This window comes from Xenopus laevis, chromosome 4S (genome assembly GCF_017654675.1).
Source record: "Xenopus laevis strain J_2021 chromosome 4S, Xenopus_laevis_v10.1, whole genome shotgun sequence".
NCBI lineage: Eukaryota > Metazoa > Chordata > Amphibia > Anura > Pipidae > Xenopus > Xenopus laevis.
Genome location: NC_054378.1, coordinates 3,832,250 through 3,843,516, shown reverse-complemented (window position 1 = coordinate 3,843,516; position 11,267 = coordinate 3,832,250). Strand labels below are relative to the sequence as shown.

Here is an 11,267-nt window from a genome sequence, read left to right as displayed (position 1 = left end):
CTGCTGAAAAAGGCCGAATCCTTTCCAAATCCCGAACCAAATCCTGAATTCGATGCATCCCTATTAATTTGAAACCTCCCCAATAGTTCTTGTTTATTCACTTTCTTGGCTAGAAGTGCAGCACTTTGTACAACAGTATAGGAAAAGTGAGCGCAAAGTGAGAAGAAAGTGAAGCCGCTGAGGCCGTAAGAGAACTACAAGTGCTGAGGTATCAGCTGACCTGATCATAGACTGAACTGGAGTATAGCCGCAGCAAGATTCATTTTTTATTATTGAAGGTTTTTGACTTATTTAGCTTTTAATTAAGCAGCTCTTCAATTTGCATTTTAAGCCATCTGGTAACTAGGGCCAAATTCCCCTAGCAACCATGCACTGATATAAATAAGAGACTGGAATACGAATAGCAGAGCCCTGAATAGAAAGAGGAGGAATAAAAAGTAACAATAACGACACATCTGTAGCCTTACAGAGCATTTGTTTTTTTAGAAGGGGTCAGCGACGCCCATTTGAAAGCTGCAAAGAGTCAGAAGAAACGGGCAAATCACTATAAAACTATAAAAAAATAAAATAATGAAGACCAATTGAAAAGTTGCTTAGAATTGGCCATTCTATAACATACTTAAAGCCTTACAGAGCATTTGATTTTTAAAAGGGGTCAGCGACTCTCATTTGAAAGCTGCAAAGAATCAGAAGAAAAAGGCATATAAGTACATAAAAAAAAATAATGTAGACCAATTGAAAAGTTGCTTAGAATTGGCCGTTCTATAACAAAATAAAAGCCTTACAGAGCTTTTGTTTTATTAGAAGGGGACAAAATAATGAAGAATAATGAAGACCAATTGAAAAGTTGCTTAGAATTGTCTGTTCTATAACATAATAAAAGTTACCTTAAAGGTGAACCACCCCTTTAAAAAGCTGTTCATCTCAAATATGAGATCTAAAACAATTAGCGATGCAGTGAATCTACTATTTTGGATTCGGCCGAATCCTTTGTGAAAGATTCGGCCGAATGCCGAACCAAAATCCTAATTTGCATAGGGGTGGGAAGGGGAAAACTTTTTTTACTTTCTCGTGATTTCCCTCCCCGTCCCTAATTCGCATAGGAAAATTCGGATTCGGTTCGGCCGGGCAGAAGGATTCGGCTGAATTTAAATGCTGCTGAAAAAGGCCGAATCCCTAAAAACGATAGAAATGTATTGGTAAAATCAGTTGGGCTCCATAGAAGTGTCTGTAGAAGATGTAAATGAAAGAGGTGCCTGAGCCCATTGAGTTTATTAGTAGAAGAATAAATAAGGAGAGTGTAAATGAGAGGAGAGTTGTAGTTGCACAAGAGATGTAAAGGAAAAGCTCCTCACTCACAGGAGGATACAAGTAAGTGACACACAGGGATCAGCTGCACTTGTTGCTCTTGGCAGCAGAACTTACACTTCTTAATGGCCGAGCAATGAGCCGCTAATGTTACACACACACTGTATATATATATATATATATAAACACACACATCAGCCCTGGGGAACAGTGCAAGTAGAACGTGCGATTACCTTCCAGTCGCTGCAACTCTCTCTCTCGTCTGTAACGTCACCTCCCGGACAGCAGGGGGCGCGCGTCACACAGGCTGTAGCGATCAGTCTCCACCAGCCGACAAACAAGAGACGTGTCACGTGGTTTCCGGAAACAGCGAGTGAATGAGCGGCGTGTGGGAGAGACAAGACGGTGAGATACACGTGATTGATGTGAGAATAATCCTTGTGCTGTGGGAGTGTTCCAGCCGTCATTCTCCTGTGCTAGAGATGCGGCAGCTAAAATATGTGTCCTCTCTCTTTAGCCCGGGCTTCAGCTACGCAGAGAGCGTAATGTTAGTGTAAGGAAGGTTTAGACTACGCAGAGAGAGTAATGTTAGTGTAAGGAAGGTTTAGACTACGCAGAGAGAGTAATGTTAGTGTAAGGAAGGTTTAGACTACGCAGAGAGAGTAATGTTAGTGTAAGGAAGGTTTAGACTACGCAGAGAGAGTAATGTTAGTGTAAGGAAGGTTTAGGCTACGCAGAGAGAGTAATGTTAGTGTAAGGAAGGTTCAGACTACGCAGAGAGAGTAATGTTAGTGTAAGGAAGGTTTAGACTACGCAGAGAGAGTAATGTTAGTGTAAGGAAGGTTTAGACTACGCAGAGAGAGTAATGTTAGTGTAAGGAAGGTTTACACTACGCAGAGAGAGTAATGTTAGTGTAAGGAAGGTTTAGGCTACGCAGAGAGAGTAATGTTAGTGTAAGGAAGGTTTACACTACGCAGAGAGAGTAATGTTAGTGTAAGGAAGGTTTAGGCTACGCAGAGAGAGTAATGTTAGTGTAAGGAAGGTTTAGACTACGCAGAGAGAGTAATGTTAGTGTAAGGAAGGTTTAGACTACGCAGAGAGAGTAATGTTAGTGTAAGGAAGGTTTAGACTACGCAGAGAGAGTAATGTTAGTGTAAGGAAGGTTTAGACTACGCAGAGAGAGTAATGTTAGTGTAAGGAAGGTTTAGACTACGCAGAGAGAGTAATGTTAGTGTAAGGAAGGTTTAGACTACGCAGAGAGAGTAATGTTAGTGTAAGGAAGGTTTAGGCTACGCAGAGAGAGTAATGTTAGTGTAAGGAAGGTTTAGGCTACGCAGAGAGAGTAATGTTAGTGTAAGGAAGGTTTAGGCTACGCAGAGAGAGTAATGTTAGTGTAAGGAAGGTTTAGACTACGCAGAGAGAGTAATGTTAGTGTAAGGAAGGTTTAGGCTACGCAGAGAGAGTAATGTTAGTGTAAGGAAGGTTTAGGCTACGCAGAGAGAGTAATGTTAGTGTAAGGAAGGTTTAGGCTACGCAGAGAGAGTAATGTTAGTGTAAGGAAGGTTTAGGCTACGCAGAGAGAGTAATGTTAGTGTAAGGAAGGTTTAGGCTACGCAGAGAGAGTAATGTTAGTGTAAGGAAGGTTTAGGCTACGCAGAGAGAGTAATGTTAGTGTAAGGAAGGTTTAGACTACGCAGAGAGAGTAATGTTAGTGTAAGGAAGGTTTAGACTACGCAGAGAGAGTAATGTTAGTGTAAGGAAGGTTTAGACTACGCAGAGAGAGTAATGTTAGTGTAAGGAAGGTTTAGACTACGCAGAGAGAGTAATGTTAGTGTAAGGAAGGTTTAGACTACGCAGAGAGAGTAATGTTAGTGTAAGGAAGGTTTAGGCTACGCAGAGAGAGTAATGTTAGTGTAAGGAAGGTTTAGGCTACGCAGAGAGAGTAATGTTAGTGTAAGGAAGGTTTAGACTACGCAGAGAGAGTAATGTTAGTGTAAGGAAGGTTTAGACTACGCAGAGAGAGTAATGTTAGTGTAAGGAAGGTTTAGGCTACGCAGAGAGAGTAATGTTAGTGTAAGGAAGGTTTAGGCTACGCAGAGAGAGTAATGTTAGTGTAAGGAAGGTTTAGGCTACGCAGAGAGAGTAATGTTAGTGTAAGGAAGGTTTAGACTACGCAGAGAGAGTAATGTTAGTGTAAGGAAGGTTTAGACTACGCAGAGAGAGTAATGTTAGTGTAAGGAAGGTTTAGACTACGCAGAGAGAGTAATGTTAGTGTAAGGAAGGTTTAGACTACGCAGAGAGAGTAATGTTAGTGTAAGGAAGGTTTAGACTACGCAGAGAGAGTAATGTTAGTGTAAGGAAGGTTTAGACTACGCAGAGAGAGTAATGTTAGTGTAAGGAAGGTTTAGGCTACGCAGAGAGAGTAATGTTAGTGTAAGGAAGGTTTAGGCTACGCAGAGAGAGTAATGTTAGTGTAAGGAAGGTTTAGACTACGCAGAGAGAGTAATGTTAGTGTAAGGAAGGTTTAGACTACGCAGAGAGAGTAATGTTAGTGTAAGGAAGGTTTAGGCTACGCAGAGAGAGTAATGTTAGTGTAAGGAAGGTTTAGGCTACGCAGAGAGAGTAATGTTAGTGTAAGGAAGGTTCAGACTACGCAGAGAGAGTAATGTTAGTGTAAGGAAGGTTTAGACTACGCAGAGAGAGTAATGTTAGTGTAAGGAAGGTTTAGACTACGCAGAGAGAGTAATGTTAGTGTAAGGAAGGTTTACACTACGCAGAGAGAGTAATGTTAGTGTAAGGAAGGTTTAGGCTACGCAGAGAGAGTAATGTTAGTGTAAGGAAGGTTTACACTACGCAGAGAGAGTAATGTTAGTGTAAGGAAGGTTTAGGCTACGCAGAGAGAGTAATGTTAGTGTAAGGAAGGTTTAGGCTACGCAGAGAGAGTAATGTTAGTGTAAGGAAGGTTTAGACTACGCAGAGAGAGTAATGTTAGTGTAAGGAAGGTTTAGACTACGCAGAGAGAGTAATGTTAGTGTAAGGAAGGTTTAGACTACGCAGAGAGAGTAATGTTAGTGTAAGGAAGGTTTAGACTACGCAGAGAGAGTAATGTTAGTGTAAGGAAGGTTTAGACTACGCAGAGAGAGTAATGTTAGTGTAAGGAAGGTTTAGACTACGCAGAGAGAGTAATGTTAGTGTAAGGAAGGTTTAGGCTACGCAGAGAGAGTAATGTTAGTGTAAGGAAGGTTTAGGCTACGCAGAGAGAGTAATGTTAGTGTAAGGAAGGTTTAGGCTACGCAGAGAGAGTAATGTTAGTGTAAGGAAGGTTTAGACTACGCAGAGAGAGTAATGTTAGTGTAAGGAAGGTTTAGGCTACGCAGAGAGAGTAATGTTAGTGTAAGGAAGGTTTAGGCTACGCAGAGAGAGTAATGTTAGTGTAAGGAAGGTTTAGGCTACGCAGAGAGAGTAATGTTAGTGTAAGGAAGGTTTAGGCTACGCAGAGAGAGTAATGTTAGTGTAAGGAAGGTTTAGGCTACGCAGAGAGAGTAATGTTAGTGTAAGGAAGGTTTAGGCTACGCAGAGAGAGTAATGTTAGTGTAAGGAAGGTTTAGACTACGCAGAGAGAGTAATGTTAGTGTAAGGAAGGTTTAGACTACGCAGAGAGAGTAATGTTAGTGTAAGGAAGGTTTAGACTACGCAGAGAGAGTAATGTTAGTGTAAGGAAGGTTTAGACTACGCAGAGAGAGTAATGTTAGTGTAAGGAAGGTTTAGACTACGCAGAGAGAGTAATGTTAGTGTAAGGAAGGTTTAGGCTACGCAGAGAGAGTAATGTTAGTGTAAGGAAGGTTTAGGCTACGCAGAGAGAGTAATGTTAGTGTAAGGAAGGTTTAGGCTACGCAGGGAGAGTAATGTTAGTGTAAGGAAGGTTTAGGCTACGCAGAGAGAGTAATGTTAGTGTAAGGAAGGTTTAGGCTACGCAGAGAGAGTAATGTTAGTGTAAGGAAGGTTTAGGCTACGCAGAGAGAGTAATGTTAGTGTAAGGAAGGTTTAGGCTACGCAGAGAGAGTAATGTTAGTGTAAGGAAGGTTTAGGCTACGCAGAGAGAGTAATGTTAGTGTAAGGAAGGTTTAGACTACGCAGAGAGAGTAATGTTAGTGTAAGGAAGGTTTAGACTACGCAGAGAGAGTAATGTTAGTGTAAGGAAGGTTTAGACTACGCAGAGAGAGTAATGTTAGTGTAAGGAAGGTTTAGACTACGCAGAGAGAGTAATGTTAGTGTAAGGAAGGTTTAGACTACGCAGAGAGAGTAATGTTAGTGTAAGGAAGGTTTAGACTACGCAGAGAGAGTAATGTTAGTGTAAGGAAGGTTTAGACTACGCAGAGAGAGTAATGTTAGTGTAAGGAAGGTTTAGGCTACGCAGAGAGAGTAATGTTAGTGTAAGGAAGGTTTAGACTACGCAGAGAGAGTAATGTTAGTGTAAGGAAGGTTTAGACTACGCAGAGAGAGTAATGTTAGTGTAAGGAAGCTTTAGACTACGCAGAGAGAGTAATGTTAGTGTAAGGAAGGTTTAGACTACGCAGAGAGAGTAATGTTAGTGTAAGGAAGCTTTAGACTACGCAGAGAGAGTAATGTTCAATTACATTATTTTATTATTATTTTTTTATGTTAGCACCCATTGACACACCTTCCAATATTTTCTAAATAAAAAGAGGGACAAAGTTAGAAACTTTGTTTCTTTTTATGGCTGTTCAGTGCAGAGAAAATCGGGACTTTTTACTTGAAACGCGGGACTATGGGTTGAGCTGTCAAAAGAGGACTGTCCCACTGAAAACAGGACAGTTGGGAGGTATGCATTGACTTCAATGCGTTTTGCAAACTTTCGATTTTTTTTTTTTTTTGGCGAAGCTAACTGGGACAGATAAGCTCATTTCTAATGGGAGGTATTATTTTAAAGGACAACTACATGCCCATAATGATTTTTGTCTTATTAGGAGGGTGGAACAGAATAGAGGGGGGCTCACTCAATGATTCCATAAGGGCCACAACATTTAAATAAAAAATACCCGCAGGGATCAGTTGCGTGCCTGGTGTCCCCTGGTTTCTTGCTGTTGATTATCTGCTCCCTGAGCTGAGGATCTGGGCCTCCATCCTTTCTATATGGTAAGTGTCGTGTTCAGTAGATTCCTGTGCTCCTTTCTGATTCTTTAACCTTGGGCAGCCACCAATCAGCAGCTAGCAGGACCTGATAGGGAACTGAAGCCTGTCTGTGCGTGTGTGACTGCAGGGCTGTGATTGGCTGTCCCCACCTACTGTGCTTCTGGCAGGGACACGCCCATCCCTCATTTGAAACAGGGACCAGAGAACATCTAATAAATTATCTTTTCAAAGATAATGTACATTGTTAGCACCACGTAAAAGCAACACCATATATGACTTATAATTGCCTACAAAATTTGAGTTTATTTTATTTATCCTATAGGTCTCCTTTAAAATGCAATCAGGCAGTAATGTGATTTACTATCACTTAACCCCTTACCTTGCCCGTCTGCTACTCACATGTGTTGGCCTGGGACACCTTAGAATTGGTCACTGTATAACAGGCTAAAAGTTAACTTAAAGTTGAACCACCCCTCTAAATCTGCACTTAATCTGTGCTCTGCTCTTTCCAACAGGTTTTGCAAGATGATCATCCCAGTCCGGTGCTTTACATGTGGGAAGATTGTAGGAAATAAATGGGAGGCTTACCTTGGCCTTTTACAGGCTGAATATACAGAAGGGTATGAACAACACTACAACCTACACTCATGTATTGTAATAAACATCTAGAGTTACACTTTTACTCTCTGCTTATAAAGGGTATGGCCATTGAGAGAGATATATATAGAGATATATATATATATTTATATATATTATTGCTTAGCCGAACTAAAGAAGTAGGTAGAAATGTTGTACATGATGTTTTGTGTTTCTGTACCAGCCCAAGGCAACCACAGCCCTTTAGCAGTAAAGATCTGTGTCTCCAAAGATGCCCCAGTAGCTCCCCATCTTCTTTTCTGCTGATTCACTGATTCACATGCTCTGTGCTGCTGTCACTTACTGAGCTTAGGGAGCCACTCACAATATACAGTACACATAGAATAGAAATGTCACAATATAAGGCTGATTAGTAATTAATACACATAATTACTACATGGCAGCACAGAAACCAGTGCAATTAGCATCAGAATTGAATAATCAGCAAACCTGTAGCATCAGCTTATATTACAGCCAGGGAAGCTCATTTTCTGCTGGATAATTAGTGACGAGCCCTAAGCTTAGCTTCTCAACAGCCAATCAGAGCCCACTGAGCATGTGAGTGTCACAGACACTTTCCAAGATGGTGACCCCCTGTGACAAGTTTGAAGTCCTGGATCATTGCTGCTATTGACAAGCTCAAACTTTAGCCTCGTGCAATAAGTTCACTATATAAATTATAGTATTTTTACCCATATTCATTTTTGGGGTTTATTTCTCCTTTAAAAGAGGGTATAGATGTGGGGAATGTGAGAACACTGGTAAGGCCCCATCTAGAATGTACAAGTGCAGTTTTGAGCTCCTGTACTAATAAGTTGGGATGCACCAACCCAGGATTCAGTTTGGGAATCCTTCAGGCCGAACTGAATCCGAATCCTAATTTGCATATGCAAATTAGGGATGGGGAGGGAAATCGCATGACAAGGAAGTAAAAAATGTTTCCCCCTTCCCACCCATAATTTGCATATGCAAATTAGGGTTCGGTATTAGGTAAATCTTTTGTGAAGGATTCGGGGGTTCAGCCGAATCCAAAATAGTGGATTTGGTGCATCTCTACTCAGGGGACACTTCTGGGTCCACAAAGGTGTAAGTAGCTAACGATTGTATAGAAGATTGTCAGGGGAATGTCTGTACCAAACTTTAATCTGCCATAACCGGTGCAACTCTAAACTCTTGTGTATTTCACATTACAGAGATGCGCTCGATGCCTTGGGCCTAAAAAGATACTGTTGCCGCCGGATGCTCCTGGCTCATGTCGACTTGATTGAGAAACTGTTAAACTACGCCCCTTTGGAGAAATGAGGGGGCAGCTCCAATCTGGACCAATCAGATGTTTAGAAGCTGGGCAGCCATCAGGGGGGAGAGTTGTAGGGGGCCCGAGGGTAAGGGGGGGCCCTGCCACGCCACACTTACTTGATTATCCAGGCCCCCATCTTTCTGAGAGCTGCTGACTTTGGGAAGGCATGGACATTTAAGGGGCCCTGGCCACCAATTTTCTCATAATGTGGGGGGGGGGGAGGGGGCATGCCCACCAATTTTTCTTTTCTCATGTGGGGTCCTAGCCACCAATATTTTTTAATGGGGGGCCCCCACCACAAATGTTTTTTTATGGGGGGCCCTGACCACCAATATCTTTTTATTTTTCATTAACATGTGGGAACCCTAGCCACCAATATTTTTTTTGTTTTTTTACTGTGTGGTGGGGGCGGACCTGTGGGGTGGGGAGGGCAGACCTGTAGGTGGGGCTTGTGGTTGGTGCAGCCCAGGGGGCCCAGGAAATGTTGTTGTATGGGGCCCTGTGATTTCTGATGGCGGTCCTGTTTAGAAGCCCAGCCAGGAGAACAATCTGTTTCCAGCTCTGAAACCACCTTGAACTGGGTAGTTTTTATGGACTATTTTCAGAATACGAGCATTTTGTCATGTGACTAATAAAGGTATTTTTGTTTTAGATTGCGATGCAGTTTTTCAGTACTGTATGTGTATATACACTCAGGCCCATAAATCTTTGGACAGAGACATTTTTTTTTCTCTAATTTTGGTTCTGGACATGACCACAATGAGTTTTAAAGGGATCGTGTCATGGGAAAACATGTTTTTTTTCAAAACACATCAGTTAATAGTGCTACTCCAGCAGAATTCTGCACTGAAATCCATTTCTCAAAAGAGCAAACAGATTTTTTTATATTTAATTTTGAAATCTGACATGGGGATAGACATATTGTCAGTTTCCCAGCTGCCCCTGGTCATGTGACTTGTGCCTGCACTTTAGGAGAGAAATGCTTTCTGGCAGGCTGCTGTTTTTCCTTCTCAATGTAACTGAATGTGTCTCAGTGGGACATGGGTTTTTACTATTGAGTGTTGTTCTTAGATCTACCAGGCAGTTGTTATCTTGTGTTAGGGAGCTGTTATCTGGTTACCTTCCCATTGTTCTGTTGTTTGGCTGCTGGGGGGGGGGGAAGGGAGGGGGTGATATCACTCCAACTTGCAGTACAGCAGTAAAGAGTGACTGAAGTTTATCAGAGCACAAGTCACATGACTGGGGGCAGCTGGGAAATTGACAATATGTCTATCCCCATGTCAGATTTCAAAATTGAATATAAAAAAATCTGTTTGCTCTATTGAGAAATGGATTTCAGTGCAGAATTCTGCTGGAGCAGCTCTATTAACTGATTCATTTTGAAAAAAATGTTTTTTCCCATGACAGTATCCCTTTAAATGAAACCAAGGAGTACACATTGTGGCCTACTAATTTAATGGAGGCCCTGGCTGCATATTATGGAATATTTCTACTTCTTATTGAGGAGCCAAATATTCTGCCCATGTGGAAGTTCAGACTACTGTACGGATTATCTTTCAACCTCACAATGCGGATTCCCTGCAGTCCTTTTCCCTGACAAGAATTAAAAACACATGCAAAAAATCAAATGAACCCCCTTACAAAGAAAGGGAAAGGTGTAAAATACTTTTAATAAGGCACCTTAAAACACTTATATTTATTAACTGGCATTTTAGTCCTTTCCACTTTAAGGCATCAAGCTTGAAAGGAGTATGCCGGCAGTTAAATAATGAAAAGAGCTTTCAGTTCATAATTCATTAAAAAAATTGACTGTAACCCAATAGATCCCTACAGCCATGTTTTGGACTACAGGGATAACGTGCCCAGGGGCTGCTAGGCACCCCGAAAATAAGGAGGGCCCAATGAGGAGAAGACTGATAAAAAACTTTGCAGTAGGGTGCAAAAAAATTAAATTTCATGGAAAAAATATACCCGTTATCCAGAATGCAAGGGAACTGGGGTTTTCCGGTTAAGGGATCTGGATCTTCATACATTAAAGGGGTGGTTCACCTTCAAGTAAACTTTTAGTATGTAATAGAATGGACACTTCTAAGCAACTTTTCCATTGGTTTTTATTTTTTTATAGTTTTATAATTATTTGCCATTTCCCTTTGACTCTTTCCAGCTTTCAAATGGGCGTCGCTGACCCCATCTAAAAAGCAAATGCTCTGTAAGGCTACAAATGTATTGATACTTTTTATTTCTCGTCTTTCTAATAAGGTCCTCGCCTATTCATATTCCAGTCTCTTATTCAAATCACTGCATGGTTACTAGGGGAATTTGGACCCTAGTAACCAGATTATTTATAATGCACATTGAAGAGCTGCTGAATAAAAAGCTAAATAACTCAAGAACCTTAAATAATAAAAACCAATTGCAAATAGTTTCAGAACATCACTCTTTACATCATACTTAGGGGCCGATTCACTAACTTCGAGTGAAGGATTCAAAAGTAAAAAGCTTCGAATTTCGAAGTTAATTTTGGGATACTTCGACCATCGAATGGGCTACTTCGACCTTCGACTACGACTTCGAATCGAAAGGATTCGTAGTAAAAATCGTTCGACTATTCGATAGTCGAAGTACTGTCTCTTTAAAAAAAACTTCGACCCCCTAGTTCGCCATCTAAAAGCTACCGAAGTCAATGTTAGCCTATGGGGAAGGTCCTCATAGGCTTTCCTAAGTTTTTTTTGATCGAAGGATATTCCTTCGATCGTTGGATTTAAATCCTTCGAATCGTTTGTTTCGAAGGATTTAATCGTTCGATCGAAGGAAGGAAGGAAGACTTAGAAGTCGAAGGATTTAGCGCAGATAGTACGATCGAACGATTAAA

General features: G+C 41.2%; 1 protein-coding gene across 1 annotated transcript; it reads left to right on the top strand.

The window, feature by feature from the left end:
• Positions 1-1,670: 1,670 nt before the first annotated feature.
• polr2l.1.S (polymerase (RNA) II subunit L S homeolog) lies at positions 1,671-9,046 on the top strand. The gene is given in 4 exon segments (NM_001112727.1): positions 1,671-1,713; positions 6,978-7,082; positions 8,292-8,676; positions 8,707-9,046. Coding segments are annotated over 2 exon segments (204 nt in total). The 5' UTR covers positions 1,671-1,713; positions 6,978-6,987; the 3' UTR covers positions 8,401-8,676; positions 8,707-9,046.
• The last annotated feature ends 2,221 nt before the right edge of the window (positions 9,047-11,267 follow it).